The sequence below is a fragment of the Leptonychotes weddellii genome, chromosome 1, assembly GCF_054177405.1.
Source record: "Leptonychotes weddellii isolate Sample4059 chromosome 1, ASM5417740v2, whole genome shotgun sequence".
Lineage (NCBI taxonomy): Eukaryota > Metazoa > Chordata > Mammalia > Carnivora > Phocidae > Leptonychotes > Leptonychotes weddellii.
Genome location: NC_138369.1, coordinates 163,239,283 through 163,261,431, shown reverse-complemented (window position 1 = coordinate 163,261,431; position 22,149 = coordinate 163,239,283). Strand labels below are relative to the sequence as shown.

The 22,149-nt window shown below is 35.8% G+C and overlaps 1 protein-coding gene and 1 long non-coding RNA gene across 3 annotated transcripts in view; one reads left to right on the top strand and one right to left on the bottom strand.

Moving 5' to 3' along the window:
* Window positions 1-3,272: 3,272 nt before the first annotated feature.
* LOC145716206 (uncharacterized) lies at window positions 3,273-12,545 on the bottom strand. Of its 2 annotated transcripts, none has more exons than XR_014138721.1 (3): window positions 8,630-12,545; window positions 6,585-6,888; window positions 3,273-3,748 (listed from the first exon to the last, which is right to left on the bottom strand). It is a non-coding gene; the product is annotated as an uncharacterized LOC145716206 (long non-coding RNA). The 2 variants fall into 2 exon arrangements; XR_014138720.1 differs by having other exon boundaries at window positions 6,754-6,888; window positions 8,630-12,544.
* Window positions 12,546-21,480: 8,935 nt separating this feature from the next.
* ZSCAN4 (zinc finger and SCAN domain containing 4) overlaps window positions 21,481-22,149 on the top strand; it is a 2,415-nt gene continuing 1,746 nt past the window's right edge. The window contains exons 1-2 of the mRNA XM_081817812.1: window positions 21,481-21,645; window positions 21,773-22,038. Of these exons, the coding sequence (XP_081673938.1) occupies window positions 21,481-21,645; window positions 21,773-22,038 (431 nt within the window). The remainder of the gene's footprint in view (window positions 21,646-21,772; window positions 22,039-22,149) is intronic.

Here is a 22,149-nt window from a genome sequence, read left to right as displayed (position 1 = left end):
TATAAATTCCCTGCTGCCTCTATATTAATCTGCTTGCATTTTTATTAACAATATAAAAGAATAGGAAAGTAAAGTGAGTTTTAATATAGTCTACCTAAATATACATATTTATTGCTTTCCTTTCCAAGATCTATAATGATTTAAAGTGTTAAAAAAATTGATTGCTGGGGCGCCTGGGTGGCTCAGTCGTTAAGCGTCTGCCTTCGGCTCGGGTCATGATCCCAGGGTCCTGGGATCGAGCCCCGCATCGGGCTCCCTGCTCGGCGGGGGGCCTACTTCTCCCTCTCCCACTCCCGCTGCTTGTGTTCCCTCTCTCGCTGTGTCTCTCTCTGTCAAATAAATAAAAAAAAAATCTTTAAATAAAAAAAAAAATTGATTGCTGAGTAATGGTCAACTTCATCAAGTGGTGCATTAATAAATTATTTTTAAAGATTTATATATATAGAGAGAGAGAGAGAGGGAGAGAGAGAGAAAGCTCACACGTAAGCTCACACACATGGGAGGGTGGGAGGGCCAGAGGGAAAGGGAGAAAGAAAATCCTGAAACATACTTCCTGCCGAGTGTAGAGCCTGACTCAGGGCTTGATCTCACAACCCTAAGATCATGACCTGCGCCGAAATCAAGAATCAAATGCTTAACCGACTGAGCCACCCAGGCGTCCCTGCATTGATAAATTCTAAAGAAGGATAATAAAACAAACCATATTAAAATCTACTCTCCCCCCCTCAGAAAAACCCACAAAAAGAACACCTTCAATTTTACTGGAATTACTCTGACAAGGTATCAATGTGCAAACCCTTATGAAATTGACTGCAAAGTGAAAAACGCAATTTAAGGCATTAGCTGTAGTGCACGGAGTTCCTCCTCCTGAAACTCGGAGAAGACATAACACATTGTTTGCAATATATGCAAAGGACATTAGAAAATCATTTAGTTGTGAGAGGGAAGGGCATTCAGATATTTAGCAGGCTAGTATTGAATTTCTTAATACAGTTGACCCTTGAACAACATGGGCTTGAAGATACATGTCCACTTCCTGCACATTTTTGAAAGTTCACAGCAAAAGCCACAAGGCGTGTATTTACAACTGCCCATCCCAGTCTCCCAGGACCCAATAGATGTCTACTAGAACAGAAGTCACACCTGCTGCCCCTGAGTACCCAGCGAGGCCCTCAGAGGTTCTCAGCAGTTCCCAAGCGACACAGGAAGGAAAAGGGCTGCAGGTTGCCCTGTGTGCCATAGGGGTGGTCAGGTTGAGCGGCCCGGGACTGGCAGGCACGAAGTTAGACTGAGATGGAGGAACATGTCCAGAGGGCAGAGACGGCAATGGATAGGAAGCCTTACATCGCCCATGTCCCTGGCCTCCAAGTCTTCCATGAGCCGAGCTCCAGGCCTCTAGGCCAAATGCAGATCCTCCTTCCCAGCAGTGGGTTGGCCCTGTGGTCTCCCAGAGGCTGGTGCTCTCATATGGGGGCACAGCTGCTACTGGCCATGGGCTGGTGGTGCACCTCTGGGCAGATGGGGCACTGTACCGAGTCTCTAGGCTACTGTCACTGCTCACAGGCCTACCTGGGGGTTGCTGCTCTGAGCCCAGGCCACACGCTGTGGAATGTGCCCATCCCTGGCCAGGCCTGCAGCCACCAGGACCCCTTTCCCAGCCAGGCCTGGCCCACGTACAGGTGGATATTTTATGTGCACAGTACTGTAAATGTATTTTTTTAATGATTTTCTTAACATTTTCTTTTCTCTAGCTTACTTTATTGTAAGAATACAGTATACATGTAACATACAAAATATGTGTTAATCAACTGTTTATGTTATTGGTAAGGCTTCTGGTCAACAGTAGGCTATTAAGTTGTTGGGGGTTCAAAAGTTATAAGGAAATTTTCAACTATGCTGGGGTTGGCACCCCTCCGCCCTAGTTGTTCAAGGGTAGACTACTGTTATATTAATTTTTCCTGTTAATTCTAATTTAACTTCAAAACTTTGTTATAAATCATGATGTAACATGACATACCTTATGAGTATATAGGGTGCTCCATGTATGACTGCTTTTTATTGCAAGTATAAATTCTTAGACCTACAATCCAAACATCCACAGACCCTTTCTTATATTTACTGGGTAAGAGACAATATTAATTTTATAAACAAATTCTGTTCCCACCTTGCTCTTGTCACATCCTGGATCTTAGCAACTTTATTACTAAACTATCCCCAGTTATTTTTGTGTGTAACTGGAGATGTCACAATACCTAGTCTCAATCTTCTCATTGAGGATTTGCTTCCCTCCTGAGTGATCTGCATTGTTTCCACAGCTTCTAATGCTCTTGAAAAACCATGTCGGTCTCTGATGGCCGTAATTACTCACCTCTCTCTACCAGAAGCTGTAGGTCTTCTACAGCATAGCCAGGCCCGCAGTGGGCCAGAGCAGAGCAATGGAAAGGAATGAGCTCATTCCCAGCTCTTGTCGTCAGCACTAGAATCAACATGACTTGTGCCTCTAGTTTCAAATATACTCAGATTCATAAGTTTACTCATGTGGCTCAAAAACAAAACAAAACAAAACAAAAACAAACAAAAAAACGGCTCAGATCAAAAACTGGCAGAAATATCATGCCCTTCATTTCCCTGTCTATCTTTCTTCTCAAGACTTCTGTATACACACACACACACACACACAAACAAACAAACACACACTCATATAGATTAAGAAAAAACTTAGCAACTAAACACATTTAAAAAAAAATTTTTTTTCAACCCAAACAAAGTCCTCTTGCCTCCAACACATGTGGATCATTATTGGAAAATTTGCCTCCTACCAATTCAGCAAAGAGCTAGATCTTGGATAAACTAAATACATTATTTTTTCCCTCATGTTGTATACTGGGCACCAAAAGGGAAAAACTTATCATAATTCACAAATACTGCTTTTATTTTGAATCATTTTAAAATTATTTTTACACAGAGTCAGTAAAAAAAAAAAAATAAGTGAATGGGTGGCGGTCCAAGGGATAGGAAATTCAGCCCTACTCATGTCCACATTTATAACAACTACCACAGAGGATTTATTAAAGGATTGAATGAGTTAATATTCATAAAATACCTATAACAGTATTTTGCCATAGTAAGTGTAGAGATGACAGATGTAGCAATCTTTTGATTTGTGTTGGCATAAATGTGCCAAAACACAATGGAATACTACACATTCTAGCCTGGTTTATATCAATGTATTCTTCAATATTATTCTTCCTAGCTAAGGACTTTTTTTTTTTTTTAGAGAGAAAGTGTGAGTGGGGGGGTGGTTTGTGCAGAGAGAGATGGAGGGAGAGAATCTTAAGCAGGCTCCATGCTCAGCATGGAGCCCAGTGCAGGGCTGGATTTCACAATCCTGAGATCATGACCTGAGCCGAAATCAAGAGCCCAACACTTAACTGCCTGAGCCACCCAGGCGCACCCCCATCTAAGGATTTTGGGTTGCTCCATTAAATCCAATCCCATAGCTGAGATTCAGGCTTATGAGGGTTGCATCAGAACAGTACATAGAACATTGTTCATGCAGCTACAAGTCACTCAGTTGTTTCTTTCAGGTCATCTTCTGATTCCAGTAATGACATTTTGCCTCTGGGGTTTTTGATGATTCTAGCTTCAGGTAGCAAGATGTCAACCATGTGCTGCTGTTGGATTTGGTTTTGGTTTTGTTTTCGAAACATTCCATTTCCTCTCCAGTCTCTGACTTCACGGAGGCAATCTGAGTTATAAACAAGGAGTTTTAAGTAAACTTACACTTAAGAAAAGCTTTTAAAAGTTTATGTTTTCACAGCAGTTGCTCCAGTTTACAATTCTACAAGCAATGCAAGAGATTTCCAGCTGATCTGCATTGTCTATATGGACAACTTAACTTCATATTTTTAATTTTTGATATTCTTTCAATCACACCATTATATAATACCCATCATTGTTGAGAGTTTCGAGCAGGTGAGGAACCTCAGAGTTTAACTCAAGCACAAGACAAGTTTAGAATAAATGCAGGTCGAAAAGAGTTACTTTTATGTTGAATGATATTTGCTAATAAACAATACAATTTCTTCCACTCCATCTTTTGATGTACCATTATTGGAAAACAATAATAAATCATAATTTTTCTTTTTCTTCATGAAAAGATTTTCAAATCTGAGAAACCCCTGCTTCATTTATTATTTAAAGGAAATTCATTTTTTTCAAATTGAATGATAAGAATTCTGTGTGATACAATGTTTACAAATACATATGATAATATGCTAATATTCATATATTCATATTTAGGAACTGAACAGAAATTAAGAACTTTTTACATAATTAGTACTCAAAAATGGGAGAGCTTTGATTTTTTTTATTGCGATGATTTCTAATGGACAAATACTGGGAAGTGCTACAAATTACAGATTTTTAAAAGGATAATATTAATGCTTTGTGTAAGTCAGATCTAAAATTAAAGAATATGGCATACGATGTGAGTGAAAATAACAAGTAAATAAACCAAATAATGAAAATGAGCTTGAAAACTGAAAATTATTAGTTAAATAGTTGAAAAAGATCTTCAACAACTCCTTTCAATCAACTTATAAACATTTCTGGTATTTTCTATTGGAAATTCTCATTTCTTTAAAACATCTTGTTGTAATATATTAGGGTTTTGTAGATATAAATGTAGTATTATACAAACACACACAAATACAAATGTGAATATATACTTTCGATGTATTCTCATTTTCTCTCATAGAAAATTACACCAAAACAAATCTTGAGAAATCCAAATCACTCTTTATTGGGGTTTAAGTATGAGGTAACAAGGTGTCACATGCACAGAATCATTATATAGCGGACCCCAGCAGGCCATCTGCAAACCTGCAGTTACAGTCATTGAAGTTGCCTAGGGATGTGAAGTTGGTGTGACTGATCTTAACTTCTACATCACATGCTTACCAGGTCTCCAAAGCTTGATACACTCATCACGTGAGCTGTTTTGTATAATTTGGAAATAACGGTTTATTCTTCTGTGTCAAAAAGAAATTCCTTCAATTGGATTTTATGATTTTTAGGAGCTTGACTACACAATACGATTTAGGAAAGAAACAACGCAGAATTCCTTCTATACTTCCTTGTAGACATGAAGAGAAAATTATTTATACTAGAAACAGTTACATTAAGCTAACTTTTTCCTGAGGCAATGATTTTATTTGTAAAGGGACAGGAGAAGAAGGGAGAATAATTACAGTATCTTGTGATACAGTCAAATTTAAAAAAAAGACCACCATATCAGCAGTGATAAAAATAACCATCATTTCACTGAAAGTCAAATGACGGAGAGAAATGTATTTAGCAAACTTTGCTTCCCAAATTCTCATTGGTAATTTTCCTTACTATTTTCCTCATCAAATTTAATACCTCTGCTGGTCATTCAGTTTGATGTATAAGAATATATTATTTGATATAATGCCAATGTAGAAGAGAATCATGAAAGTACATTTTCCTTCATGCCCATGAAAATATTAGAAAAGTGATGTGTTTCCTTCTATTATTTCCAAAAAAAAATCAAAATTAAAAAAGTAAAACCCTTGGGCGCCTGGGTGGCTCAGTCGTTAAGCGTCTGCCTTCAGCTCAGGTCATGATCCCAGGGTCCTGGGATCGAGTCCCACATTGGGCTCCCTGCTCGGCGGGAGGCCTGCTTCTCCCTCTCCCACTCCCCCTGCTTGTGTTCCTGCTCTCACTATCTCTCTCTCTCTGTCAAATAAATAAATAAAAAACCTTTAAAAAAAAAAAAAAGTAAAACCCTTTCATGTGGTTCTGGAATAAAACAAAAACAAAATTAAAGAAGTGTCTTAATACTGAGTGGCCATGTTGAATTTAGGAATGTCCAAAGCCACATTTTCATTAGAAATATAAATACATATAGACAAGGCTTTTTTCTGCCCTTTTCTTTCTTCCTTTTGGGAAAAAGCTCAGGCCAACAGTAGTACATAATCACCACACTGAAAAGATTTAGACCTCTTCCCTCTGGCAACTGGTTTTCCATTTCCTGGAGATGCTGGGTCTAGTTCTGCTGTGTGAAAGGAGTATCAGATTGCCTATAACTTGGACTTGGGTGAAAATGGCAGAAAGGTTTACTTTTTAAAATATGTTTAGCTATTCTATAAAATATAATGTGTAAGTCATACAAAGTAAAACTGAAGTCCAGAGTATTATAACATGACCTATTAGCAAAAAGATTTAGATTGTGATATTCTGCAACCTGAAAGTAATTAGTTTACAAGCGATCATGGATGCCTATATATTTTAGGAGAACTACTTAAGAGTTAAAATATGTTCGTTTGTTGAATTTTTGAAAATAAGATCAGTTAACAGGGAAAAACAGCAACCACGACATTAATAAAAAAAAGCCTTTAAATTTTACTTATAGAGTTCTATTTTGTCAAGCAGAGTAGTGTGCACCAGTTAACAATCTCAAGACAGGACTCTGAACACCTTTGCCCATGGCATCTTGGTATCACCATCACCAAGGAAACAGCAACCCAGTCAAGCTGTGGATGGAACAATGCTTTACTTACATAGACGAGAGAGAGAGCAAGATCAGCCTCAGTGGTGTGCGTGGTCCCCCATGGCAATTGGTCTGCCCTACACACACCCTTCTTGTGTGATAGTGGAAGGAGCCTGTCCCCTCCCTGCAGAGAGCAGATATAGCAGTGGGGTTGGCCAGGGACCATATGACATACTCACTTCAGGCAGAGACAAAGAGAGCATCCGCGAACACGAAACAGGGGAAGATATTCCCACACGAGATGATAAGTGCAGCACGGGCTGTGTGGGCTCTTTATCTTTTGATAAGGAAGTGTTCCTAGTCCAACGCCCGTTCTTATGGAGCAGAGTAGAGACAAGAGACCACATGAAAGGGACTGACTTTTGCAACATGCTTCATGTTAACATTTTCACAGATTTTCATGCCATTTCAATTGTCATTATATTTCATGTTTCCTGTTACTTTGGCAGAAATTTTTAATAAAATTACCTGGGTCTGGTGGTGTGTGTATAAGTATGAATAGATTTTTCTAAAAACTACTGAATCAAATACTTTAAAAATTTAGGACATACTTATGTTTCCTGATTATATTTTCATAAAAAAATCCATTTTATTCCAATTTGCCAAGTTATTGGCAAAAATATTTCCATGGGCGCCTGGGTGGCTCAGTTGGTTAAGCGACTGCCTTCGGCTCAGGTCATGATCCCGGAGTCCTGGGATGGAGTCCCGCATCGGGCTCCCTGCTCGGCAGGGAGTCTGCTTCTCCCTCTGCCCCTCCCCCCTCTCATGCTCTCTCTATCTCATTCTCTCTCTCAAATAAATAAATAAAATCTTAAAAAAAATATTTCCATTATTTTCCTTTTTTTTTAAAAAAAAGCTCTGCTATGTCTCTATTTATACTCATTTTTTCATTCTAAATCTAGTATCAGTTACTTTTTCCTTCTCTAGTATTGATAAATCCATTCAGATTTGGTTTATTTTAGAATTCATCAAATATCTAGCATTGAACATCTGACTTCTTTGTTGTATTCTTTTTATTTCATTAATCTTTGTCCTTTTTATTAATTTCTTCCCTCTATATTATTGGACTAGTTATGCAGACTTTTAAAAACGTTTTTTTAATTAAAAATGTCTTTTCCTAGATTAACGTTTGAGGTTATACATTTCCCTATAAGTACCTATCGGCCTATAACACAAATGAACCATATAGCATTTTCATTATTGTTTTAAATGTGTTATAAGTTGTATCATGATGTCATCTTTATTTATGAGTATTTAAATTGTGACTCTTCTGTTTTAACTGATTTGTAAAAATTTGTTTTGTGATTTACAGATTATTATATTAAGGCTGGAGATTGTGGTCTGTATCATATAATTTATTTAAGCTTGTTAAGAACAATTTTACAGACTTATACATCATCATTTTTGGTAAGTATTTCATGTGTGGTTGAGAATAAAATTCATTTTATATTTGTTAGATATGTCTATATATATACCCATTGAGCTTAAAGTGTGTAGGTTGAATTTTCTATATACTTATTATTTTTTCCTAATTTTGTAGATTAAGCCTTTTGTATCACTAACTGTTCTTTTAAAAGATTTATTCATTTGTTTGAGAGAGAGTGAGAGTGGGGTGAGGAGCAGAGGGAGAGAATCCCCAAGCAGACTCTCCACTGAGCACAGAGCCCGACCTGGGGCTCAATCCCATGACCCATAAGATCATGACCTGAGCCAAAACGGAGTCTGCTGCTCAATGGATTGAGCCACCCAGGTGCCCCCTAACTGTTCTTTTTAAAATCTACTTGAGCAATCAACTAATGAAGGTGGTATGTTAAAATCTCTCACTATAATTGTGCATTTGGACATAATACATATTGAATATGTGTTATATGATTGTAATGAGATAATACCACTTTTGTAATTTTCTGGTGAAATTATGTAGTTGGAATTATGGAGCCCCAGAGTATAATTTCCCACAAAGTCTATTTTGTCTAACATTCTAATTATCCCTTCTTGTGTGAAAAAGATCACCCCAAAATTTAGTGACTTGAAACAACATTTACTTTGAGCACAAACCTTTAACTTGGGCAGTTTTCAGTAAGAATAGTCCATCTCTGCTCCACTTGGTTTCATCCGAGTTGATCTGAAGCCTGGGAGCTGGAATCATCTGAAGGTTTCTTCATTCACATTTCTGCTGGCTGATGCTGGCTATCCACTGGCATACTAGCTTATGGCGAAATCACCAACTCACAGTCTCCCCACGTAGCTTGGGCATCCTTACATGACGTTTGGTACAAAAGCAAACATCCTGATAAAAAGGGGGTGCTATTTGTAAACTGTTCCACTTTTCAATCTTCAGGTTCCCATGCCAGAAGTGGGCTTTCCACATGTTCTCCCACTGAAGCTGTGTAAACTGCCCAGAGACTGGAAAATACTCTCATAGTCCCTCATTTTCCCCTCCTCCATGAAGCACATACTCTCCAGTAGGGTTGGTCTGCTTCTCTTGCCTTCCAGTTTTTTCTGGTAGTTGCTTTTTGTATCATATCCAGGTTTTATAGTTCATTTTGCAGGAGTGTCATCTGATAGGCAGTTATTTCATTGTACTTGAAGCAGAAACTACAAAACTTGTAATATTGGATTTCGAGAATATGTATGACAAGCATAGGTTGCCTGTGGGTTTTTTTTTAAAATTTCTGAACTCTCAATTCTATTGTCTATAAGTCTACCTTTATTCCAGTGCAATACAACGCTAATCACTATATCTTTATAGTTAGATTTGAAGTTACAAAGGGTAGTAAGGTTTGAAATTGGGAAGTGTCCTCCAATTTTGTTCTTTTTATGATTGTTTTACCTATTCTGAGAGCCTTGCATTTCCATGTGAATTTTAGGATCAGCTTAGCAATTTCCCCAGAGCCAGGGAGATTGGTCTGGGCTCAAGGGTATAAGTTGTGCTATCTCACGTAACATGCAGTTCAGTCAAGCAGACTGGTGAATCTTGGTGAGATCTCCATGTTTAAGGAGCATCTGTGTGAATCCTTTGAGAACTTTGAGAGGTGGTGTTAGATTTCTTAAGGCACTACCGATCTAGGAAAACTTTTTGTTATATTATCAGTTTGTAATTTACTAAATTCTGAAAGTAATGTTAATTTAAATCCCAGAACATCACAAAGCCTCCATTACATATTTTCAAGGGAGAGTTTGTTTTCTGCCTAGGGTCCATACAAAGACAAACTTTTCTGGTTATGTTCTTCTTCTCCAAAGATGGAGGCTAGTTTCCAGGGAAACCAACCATATGATTAAAGAGTTGGAACTTTCAGCCCCACCCCCTGACCTTGGGGAGGAGCTAGAGATTGTGTTCAATCACCAGTGGTCAATGATTGAATCAATCATGCCTATATCGTGAAACCTTCACAAAAATCCCTAAAGTATGGGTTTGGAGAGCTTCCAGGCTGGTGAACACGTGGAGGTGCTGAGAAGATAGCACACCTGAATAAGGCATGAAGCTCTATGTCCCTTTCCCATACCTTGCCCTTTGTATCTCTTCCATCTTGTTGCTTTTGAGTTGTAGCCTTTTATAAGTCAGTAATCTAGTAAATAAACTGTTTTCTTGAGTTCTGTGAGCCATTCTAAGAAATTATCAAACCATAGGAGGGGGTCATGAGCATTTATAACCAGTCAGTCACAAGCACAGATGACAACCTGAGTTTTCAATTGGCAACTGAGGTAGGGGGCAGTCTCATGGGACTCAGCCCTTAAGCTGTGGGTTGTGAGCTAACTTCTACTAGATAGTGTCAGAACTGAACTGAATTATAGGAAGCCCAGTCAGTTTCCAGAGAGTTGGTGAATTGGTTGGTATGGGGAAAAAACCCACATATCTGGTATCAGAAGGGTTCTATGTCTAGTAGTACAGAAATAGAGTGTTTTGATTTTAGAGCTCTTTGTAGTCAACAACTAATCAGCTCACTTGATCTATAAACCTCAATTACTGTCCCCAAATGGTCTGCAGCTTTTCCCCCTCTTGTTTCTATTAAAATTAAGTTTTGATCTTTGCTAATAACCATTTTCCCTTATCCTTACCTTAATTTTTAATTGTCTTCAGTTTGCAAATGGTTCAGTTATCTTTTAAACAGAAGATATGTGACAAAAGCCCTGAATGGAACTTAAGGACAAATATACACATATTATCAAAATAAAGAAATAACAGCATAGTACAGTCTCACCATTTGTAATCAATTATAGATTTTAAAGAGCATGTGAAAATAAAGCAAAAAATAAATTATTACTAAACAGAGTGTCAGCATAGCAGGAGAGGCTATCAGGTTTATAGAACAGAAGATATTTTGGAGAGAGACGTTCTCAAAATTCTGTCCCTAAAAACTGTAATATCAAATGCAAGAAAGCAGTAATAAGAGAGAAAGACAGAGAGAAAGAAATAGAGGCAGAGACTGAGGTACAGAAGAGAGAAAGGGGGGAAAAAAAACAATAAATGGAACAAGAGAGAGAAGGAGGTAGGGAGGAAATGGACCTTGGCTACTCCTTTGTTATGCTGAAATATTTGAGAGTTAACTAGGTAATATGGAAAGAAAGAAATGTAACATCTTAGAGTTTTCAAGTGTTGAATCAGTAGATCTTTATATCTTGATAATCAAGAGGATGAGGTGATGATCTTTTTTTAGCCATTAACAGAAAATTTAACCAGATTTTATCTGCTGTTCAATTCACTTTATTTATTTTCCTTTATTTAGAAAGAAAAAAACTATTAAGAAAGTAAATATCATCAAAAATGTCATGTAGTAGAACTGTATTATATTTTACAAACAAAATTATTTGTGAATCTGCTATAATAGTTATTCTTTTCTCATATATATTGAAGTAGTAAGAAAGTAGGTTTTTATATTTGAGGTTATCAAGACAATGTGCCACTGTAACTTTAGCTTTGTATTTCAATACCAAGAGATTTAAATTACTAAAAATATTCATGCCCCATAACACACCCCTTTCCTAGAAAAATAAAACAACAGTAATAGCATAAATTGTGGTTTTGACTTCTAACTGGGGAAGTTACTGCATAGGTTTACATTTTGTAAAAAGTAATTTAATTTTAAAATAAAACTTTTGTTTTCTCTGAATTTATGAATATTTAGCACTCTTAGAAGAGCTAATGTTACAAAAGCAATTAATAATAAGGATTATTAAAATGGCAAATAAATAAATCTTAAATAAGCTTCCTTCCATATCAAACTCCTTTTAATTCCACATTGATATCAATATTACAAGTGAAATAGGTTTCGTAGGTCATATAATTTCTGTACACAGAAACAATACTCCACAGAAAAATCAGTAATTTTTAATACATTTTCTAACATGAAGTTATCTCAGGGAAATTTCATGTCAGTTGACAAAATATTCAAGACGCAAGTACAGGGAATGCCTGAATCTTTATAGGCTAAATGCACCATATAATGCAAGCTTTGAATTATACTTTGCTGATGAAGCCACCAAGAGCATTTAGTTTCATTTTATTTTATTTTGAATTATAGATTCTGTTTATGTGATGCCTATTACCATTATTTTTTGTTGGCTGAGGCAAAAACATGATTTCCCTTTGTAATGGCTTTCTATTTTACTTCCTAAAGTAGATAATAACAGTAAATGCATGAATCATAATTGAAAAATAGAATGAAAAAGTGTTAATATTATAATATGTTAAAAACAAAAGAATGTTTGTGAGAATCAAAACAGTCCCTCTGCTTGCTGAAATTAGAATATAAAAGTGAACACTGGGTTGACATCACTGAAAAGGAGGGAGTCAGGAACTCTAGAGGTCTGTTCCCTCACAGATACAACCAAAATGCTAGCAAAAATTCTCAGAATCAATTTATTGCAGATGCAGAAATTACAAAAGCCAAGGGGAAAGCTTAAGAAAAAAAGAGCTTGCCACATTGTGGGGTGACAGTTCTGTGGCATTTAAAAATACCTGTCTGACATCTCCCTCTCCCCAGATGGACTGCAGCCATGGAAACAGCAGTCTAAACTCCTGGTGCAGGTTGTGAGTGCCAGAGGGAGCAATGCAGACAGTGTTTGCAAAGAACTATAGTTGTGTGCTGCCTGTCTGGAGGCTACCTTAAGTACTGACAAAAGGGCTTATCTTTGTTTCACCCAACTTTGAATATTTCCAAATAGGTATATTGAATAGGCTTACAACCATGAAGGAAATAGAATTCTTAATTTTAAAACTCTCAAAGAGAAATCATCATGCCTATATGGTTTCTCTGGAGAATGTTCTACATGATCTCTTACAGAAAATAAGAGGAAGGTGCCCTAACTTTTTTTAAGCTAGTATTACCCTCATACCAAAAACAATACTAAAAAAAAAAAAAAAAAGCTATAGACAAATATCTCTCATTAACATAGACACACAAAAATCTTTAACAAAATATTAGCAAATGACTAACTCGGGCTTATTTCAGAGATGCAAATGTTTTTGATTATTTGAAAAATAATCACTGTAACTCACCGTATTAATAGGTTAAGAGAGAAAAATCACATGATCATATCAATTGATGCAGAAAAAAAAGTTGAAATTCAACACTGACTCATGATAAAAACTCTCAGAAAAATAGGAATAGAGGGGAATTTCCTCAACTTGATGGAGTGTTTATAAATAACCTGAAAATAAAAGACTTAATGCTTTCCCTTAAAAATCCAAAAAGAAGGCAAGATTTTCTGCTATCACTACATTTATTTGACAGAGTACTGTAAGTTCTAGCCATTGAAATAAGGCAAGAAAAGGAAATAAAAAACATAGAGTTCAAAAAGCAAGAAATAAAACTACCTCTATTTGTAGATGACATCACGAAATATGTAGAAAATCCCAAGGAATCTACAAAAAAGTCTTAGAAATAACAATTGAGTTCAGCAAAATTGCAGGATACAATATAAATGTTTTTAAAAAAATCAATTGCATTTTCATATAGTATTGATAAAAACATAAATATAGAAATTATAGTACAACGTCATTTATAATCACTCAAAAATGAAATACTTTGGTGTAAATCTAATAAAACAGGTAGAAATTTTATGTTGAAATCTACACAATTCTAATGAAAAAAGTCAAAGAAGGCCTAAATAAATGGAGCAATATACTGTGTTCATATATTAGAAGGCTTAATAGAAAAGATGCCAATTCTCCCCAAACTGGCATACAAATTAAACATAACTCCTATCTCAGAAAGATTTTTGTATTGACAATATTTTTATTCTGAAATTTATATGGAAAAGCGAAAGAACTAAAACAGCTACAACGACTTCCAAAAAGAAGAGAGGAATCAGTCTATACTGATTCCAAGACTTATTATATAAGCACAGTGATCAAGAAAGACATGTTCACACAGAAATCTGTTCACAGATGTTTGTAACAGCTTTATGCATAATAGTAAAAAATGGGAAACAAACCAATATCCTTCATCAAATGAAATGTTAAAAACAAAACCCCATGACCTATGAGACATCCATATCACAGACTACTACTCAGCAATAAAAAAGGAACTATTGACCTAATCACCAACCTAAAGGAATCCCCAGAGAATTATGTTGGTTAAAAAAAAGCCAATCCCTACAAGATGCATACCGTTTGGTACCATTTATATAACATTCTTGGAATAACAAAATTAAATGGTGCGCCAGGTGGGAGAGATGTGGGTAAAGCTATAAAAGGGCAACATCAGAAACCTTTGTAGTAATGAAATCTTCACTTGATCAATGTCAATACTCAAATTGTAATATTGCAGTGTAGTATTATAAGATGTTAGCACTGGGTACATTTGAAAAGATATACACAGGGTCTCTGTATTATTTATTATAGATACACGTGAATCTACAATTATCTCCACATTAAAAAAAATTAGTTGAAGAAAAACAGGGGTATATATTTGGTATATACATCATTGATCAAAGAGTCCTTAGGAATGAAATTGTTTGGCAGAACACTAAGATGTAATTTTAGGCAAAAAAGTTGATCAGTTGGGCGGAAAACTATTCATAACCTATTGCTCAGTTTCCAGAACTATGACAATCCACAGACCGTTCACAGTTCCTTTGCAGAAGGATTCTACACGCCAGTTACAGTAATATACAATGACTATTATTCTAGGATTACTCCAGAGGAACTGCGATCTAGTTACCAGAGTAATTTTGCACAGAAACAGGAAACACCTAAAATTTTCAGGAGTTTTCAGTTACTGGCTTTGACTGACTCTGATTCTTGATGCCCTGAAAAATCACTGTGGTCTACTAAAAGAGAATTTATTGAATTCAGGTTTTAAAGGGTGTGTAGACCTAAAGGTGCCTCCTCCTCCATTCTGAGACCACAGATTTATCTGGTGGTACTTTTCCATTCACAGAATATATTTAGTAACTGGCAGAATCCCTGGATCAATTCCCTGACCCCAGGAATGGCAGGAAGGGATAATTGAAAGCCCAAAGAAATGTCCCTCTCAACAAAAATAATAAACAAAAGTAATTCTGCATCCAAGGATGTAGTTGCAGTTGCTATCATGAAATTCTTGAACATTGCAGGAGTGGTCAATACCACTAACTATCTATTTAACATGACTATTTTGCTAAAGCAAAAACGTGGGTTGTGGAGGAAGTCTATTTATTGATATTCTGTTTGATAATCATCAAAACAACTTCATTTGATGTTACCATTTTCTTTTATTTTTTTTAAGATTTTTTTTTTTTATTTATTTGACAAGAGAGAGAGAAAGAGACAAGAGAGGGAACACAAGCAGGGGGAGTGGGAGAAGGAGAAGCAGGCTTCCGGCCGAGCAGGGAGCCCGATGCGGGGCTTGATCCCAGGACACCTGGGACCATGACCTGAGCAGAAGGAAGATGCTTAATGACTGACCCACCCAGGTGCCCCTGATGTTACCATTTTAACCTGCAGTTAAAGAGGTAAATTTACTAGAGTAAATCAAAGCACACTTTATCAGTCTATTTTTTAAAATCACTCTTAGCAAAGAAAATAAAAAATACTTTGTTTTCATATAGTAAGGACAATAGTATGCCTTTAAATATTTGCCTCAAAGGTATGTTATGTCTGTTTCCTGTGAGAATAAGTCAAAAGGGATCTTGATTATCATGATATTCCACAGAAAATGATGCAAGTCTATTTCATTGATGAGATTATGTTAATTCCTAGTGAATGGGAAGTAGAAAACATTTTAACTGCCCTTCCAAAATACAAGTCTGACAGAGGATCAAAGATAATCCCCAGGGAACCACAGCTGTTTGACACATTAATTAAGGTGTCAAGGTTCCAGTGGTTTGTAGTATGTTGCGATATTACTTCTAAAGTGAGAGACAAGTTAATGAATCTTGCACTGCCCACCATGAAAAAGAGTCCCTTTTTGGATTCTGATGGCAATATATATCACATTTGGAATAACCAGTAAAGGTGTCAACCTTAAAAGGTGTATTGAAAAAGAAAAAGTTTCATCTTTTTGATGAAAGATGTTTCAGTCTTATACTACCACATGTTCTATGCCATATAATAGACCCAATATTTTCAGACATGTTTTCTTGCTGACAAGGATGTTTGTGTGGTCTCTGTCAAGCCCCCCAAATGAGAATCCACAGAAAACATCTAGAATTCTGCTTTCCTGTCATGCTCACTTACTCTAACAAATATTTTTATTGGAAAACCAGTTTCCAATATACAACTAGGCTCTGGGAATGACAAAATATCTGACTGAGGTACACCAAATGGGAACCCTAAGTGGAAATTATTGATCCACTAAAACATAAAATTGACACAAACACCATTATCCATTGTAGAATTGAAATGATATATATGAGATGCAACTGATGCTTGCCCAGAAGGCACCAGTAAATTGCACAAAAAGGTATTTAAAACACTCATGGTACCTATTCTACCACTTCAATGCCTTTTCCCTCTCCCAACTTATGGCATAATGTGGTGTTATCTACCAAAGGCTACTGCTTCTATTAGACAGTCTTCCTCTTAGAGCTACAATCTCTGAATTCAGATATGAGTTCCCTCATTGCCCCATCAGACCTAAGTATGGCTAAAGTTCTTCACTGTCACCAGCCTTGGAGTATGGCTCTGCTATTTTTGATTCTTTATATTTTACAGCATTTTTGTAAAGTATTAAATACACTTAAAAATATGAACTTTGAATATTCAATCTGTTTCTCGCCATGATCAGAGAAATACTGAATTTTTTCCCTTTGCAGTAGAATTATATAAAAATTTTACTGCCTATGCTAACCAGTACAACCACGGAAGAAAGGAAACAAAAGTTAAAAAAAAAAAAAAGATTGACAAGGAAGAAATAAAAAAAAATAAATGTAAAAGTGACATTATTACAAATATATGACTGTATAGTTATATAATCTGAAGAACATGCAGATGAATTATTAGAATTATTCAATTCATTTAGCAAGTTTAATGACAAAGATAATATATGAAAATCAGTTGTGTTACTATATGCCATCAACAAACAGAAAATTTAAATGTATCTTTTACTATAGCATCAAAAATATCAAATAAATATGAATTAATCTAACAGATGTCAAGATCCCCAAAAATTAGACACAATATATATAAAATATAGAAATAATATATACATATACTAAACATATAATATATGTATTACATAGTACATATAATACAGATTTTTTATATAATTTATATATACTTAAATTTATATCTACATGGTACATTTATATATAAATACACACATTTATACATACATGCATGCATACTTACACTTGTTTTATGAAAAATGACATTGTTGATGAGTGGAGCAAGAACTATGTAATATACAGCACTGAACAATCTGAGTAACAATAAGGAAAACAACCCCTACATCACAACATACACAAAAATCTATTTCAAGTGGATTACAGTTGTAACTATGAACAGAAAAATGATAAAAATTATAGAATATAATTAGCAAAATATCTCCCTGGTTAAGTGGACAGGAAATTATTTCATAAAAAACACACAAAACATGAGTGATCATAAGGGGCTATATGAAAATAAAAATGAGTAATCATAAAGGCCTTTATTAATTATAAGATCTGCTCATCTAAGTCTCCACTAAAAGTCATAAAGTGAGAGAAAGGATTTACACCTTTTGGAATATTTAGACAAGGAAATTGAATTTGCTGAAAACACTAGATAACTTGGAATATATTATATATACATGTATATATATGATATATATGTATGTACATATGTGTATATATGACATATATGTATGTATATACAGTATATATAATACATATAAACTTAGAATATATGATATGTATGTATATTTATATATCTTAGAGATAAGGCAATGAGGAATAGGTCTGGGACCAACAACAGAGAGAAAAAAACAAAAAGAAAGAAGAGATTTACCCAAGATTTAGGGCTCTTTATTCTGTTGGTTCACTACTAGTTCTTTCAAAATAGATTGTCAAAAATTAGGATCTTTGATGAGTTTCTCAAGCTTTGAGCTATAATCTCAAAACACTATACTCTTAAAGCATGAAGCAGAAACAAACCAGATATTGAACTAGAATTATAGCTAAACAAACTCACTCTGGAGTAAGAAAAAATCATCCTAAGCCTTAACTTTTATACACAATTTTTTTTCATTTACAACATTTGATATAAATTTAAAAATAATAGGCACACAAAGAGACAAGACCGAAAAAGAAACTAGAAGAAAAACAAATAAAAACGAACATAGGTAAAACAGATAACAGAAATATCACACAGATTTTTAAATTAACAATTCCAAATAGAATAAAATAAATAAAGTCAAGATTTAGGTCTTTGGCAAAAGACAGAGATATTGAGTAAATAGATGGATAAATAGACATAAAAACAGAAATTGTAGTTTTGAAAAGAAATAAAGCAAGAACTAAGGTAGATTCTTTTAAGAGTAGATAAGAAACTGTTGAAAACAGAATTAGTGAACTAGAAGGTATGTCACAACAAAATACCCAAAACTATGTACAGAGAGAAAAAGGATGAGTGGTTGAGAAAAGGGGGTAAGATATATGGGATGTGGAGTGAGAAAATCCCAGAAGAGAGAACACATGACAGAAACTGTATTTAAAAATACAATGACTGAGGGGCGCCTGGGTGGCTCAGTTGGTTAAGCGACTGCCTTCGGCTCAGGTCACGATCCTGGAGTCTCGGGATCGAGTCCCGCATGGGGCTCCCTGCTCAGCAGGGAACCTGCTTCTCCTTCTGACCCTCCCCCCTCTCATGCTCTCTCTATCTCATTAAAAAAAAAAAAAATACAATGACTGAGAATGTTGCAAAATTGCTGAAAGATTTTTTTTAAAGATTTTATTTATTTATTTGACGGAGAGAGACACAGCGAGAGAGGGACCACGAGCAGGGGGAGTGGGAGAGGGAGAAGCAGGCTTCGCACGGAGCAGGGAGCCCAATGCGGGCCTCGATCCCAGGACCCTGGGATCATGACCTGAGCTGAAGGCAGATGCTTAACGACTGAGCCACCCAGGCGCCCCTTGCTGAAAGATTTTAAGCCACATATTCAAGAAGCCCTCCAACTCTGATCAGGATAGGTAAAAAGAAACACCTAGATATATTTGAAACATTTAGATATATAATTGAAAAAGAGAAATAAAGGAAAAAATTTTAAGATTATGGAAAAAGGATAGACAGTACTCAAGGGAACAATAGAGTGATAGCAAACTTCTCAACAACAATAAAAACAATGGAATCCAGAAAATAATGGCAGAATATCTTCCATGAGTAGAAAATTAATAAGTGGCAACCTACAATTCGATAACCAGTGAAAATATTCACCAAGAATAATGCAAAATGACATTTTCAAACATAACAAAAACAGAAGTTGTCACCAGTGGTCTTGTTCCAATGAAAATAGTAAAATTTCTTATTCAGGCAGAATAAAACTAATTGCAGCAGCAAGTTCAGTGATGCATCAATGAATGAAAACAATGAAAATTCTAAATATATCAGGAAATATAAATTATGTTACTGGTCATAAATAATACTAACATCTTATTCATTGGTTTATAGTTTATTAAAATACATGATGGCAATGATCATGAATCAGGAGAAGAATAAGTGATAATAAATAATAATAAATAAAGATAATAAATAAAGATAATAATCTTTCACCATAATGAAAGATTCAGCTCAACAGGAAGCCATAACAATTAAAAATCAGTTTGCAACTAATAACCTCGCCTCCCACTAAAATAATAAAAAGACAAGCCATCTGTGAAAAGAAGATATTTATAACAGGTATGTTCAAAAAAGACTCTTAACCCAAATATTTAAATAACTCTTATAAATATGTAATAATAATACCAGCTATAAATATCTATAAAATGAAATATGTATGAAAAGGATGATCAGGAAAATGGAACCTAAAACCACAATAAACACTTTTATGCCCTTACCAGAATAGCTAATGAAGAAATCTTAAAATACCCACTGTTGATGACAGTACTTGGAAGAGGAATATTGACAGTCTGCAAATGTGAGTATAATTGCTAAAAACACTTTTTTATGCAGCAACATTTAAAATATAATTAAACTTCCCTATTTTGATATATTTTTATTCATTACCCTGAGTAATATGAAGTTAGGATATGTAAGGAAATTAGTAGACATCCCTTTTCCCATTCCTTTTACCACGAACTGTATGCATTCTCTACTAGAAGTGTACAAACACATCTCTTAGAACCCAGAAATCCCCCTAATAGGTTTAGACCTAAGACATATGTGCATATATATACACCAAGAGACATATACAAGGAAACTCAGATCAGCTTCATTCTTTTTTTAATTAATTAATTTATTTATTTATTTTGATTGAGAGAGAAAGAGAGAGAGAGAGAGCAGGGGTAAGGGCAGAGGCAGAGAATCTCAAGGAGACCCTATGCTGAGTGTGGAGCCCTACATGGGGCTCGATCTCACATCCCTGAGATCATGACCTGAGACAAAACCAAGAGTCTGACGCCTAACCAAATGAGCCACCCAGGCACCCTTCAGCTTCATTTTTATTAGCCCAAATGTGGAAACTACCTAATTGCCCATTAAGAACAGAATAAACAAATAAAGCCTAGAATATTAATACAACTGAATACTACATAATAATTAAAATAAATGAACTCATCTGCATGCAACATGAGGAGAGATTGCTTTAAAGGCTCATTTCCCTCCCCCTTTGGGTAGCTTAGCAGAGTTGGTTTAGCTGGACTAAATCGAGAGAAAGTAAGGTTGATTTCAACATTACTGACATTGGAGACTGTTTCCTGCAATGGCCCCTTGGTATGCAGACCTTGCCCCTCCATATGTACAGTACGTAGTGGTGATCCTGGGTCTGAGGACCCCGCTATATATTTTATGCAACTTAGAGAAGCTTGGTGTTCCCTACTGCATTTTAGTCTAACGTATAAAAATAAAAAGTGGTGTGAGTACTTTTCTCATTCGTTTTTACAGTGTGTTGGCTGCATGCCCAACCTGATGGCCGACCTCGGGCCCGATCTGCTCATAAGGTGGCCACAGTGCACAAAGAACATATATGTCCAGCCTGCACTGCCAAAAAAGAGCTCACAAGACTGCATGTGTTCTACCACTTCTCTAACTGTAAGCTTTCCCAGATTAAATCCTATGTTATATCTGCACTGCACATGACAAGGATTTTGTAGCTATGATTCACTTGCTTCATCTAACAACTTGGATAAATCTCACATACATAATGTTGAGCACCACCCCCCCAAAAAAGTCACTCATAAAAATAAACAATTTGGGTGATCAGTTTATTAGTGCCCAAATAAGTAAAGCTAAAATAGAGCATTTGGCATTAGGATATTGGTCCCTTTAGGAGGAGAGGGAGTAGTGATTGATAATGAGCATCAAAGACTTCTGGAGAGCTAATAATGCCCTATTTCCGGATCTGTGGAGGTTACATGTGGAGTTGATGGGTGATGATCATTCAAGGTGCACTTATGTTCTGTGCATTTTACCTTCTGATCAAATGATGCTGTTTAAAGTTGCTACATTAAACAATAGGGTTGGCCGCAGCTCACCTTTTGGCCCAGGATTGCCCAGTTTGAAGTTCAATCTTCCTGAGTAGATCTCCAGAAACACAGGACTTCAAACTGAATCCAGGAAGTTGAGTCTCTGATAAATATTACTAGTCATTTCTGTGTGAACCATCCATGGATGATCCTGGGTCAAAAAATAAAGACTTTAAACCCAGCCAAGGACCTGCTCTCCAAAAGGCAGAGGACATTTCTGAGTTCCAGGACCCTCGGCACAGCTTATTTCAAAATTGCAACAACTCACGTGCAAAGCAGGAACTGCAAAGACTCTATAAATCATTTTACTCGTGGCTGCAGCCAGAAAAACACAGCAAGGATGAAATTATTTTTCAAGTGGTCTTGGAACAATTTATGATCAACAGGCACTGCAGTGATTGGTCGACTTTGAAAAAGAAATGGGAATCCAGTGGCAGAAATTTTGAGAAATTCATGGAAGATCTGAGTGATAGTTCTGTGAAGCCACCTGACTTAGT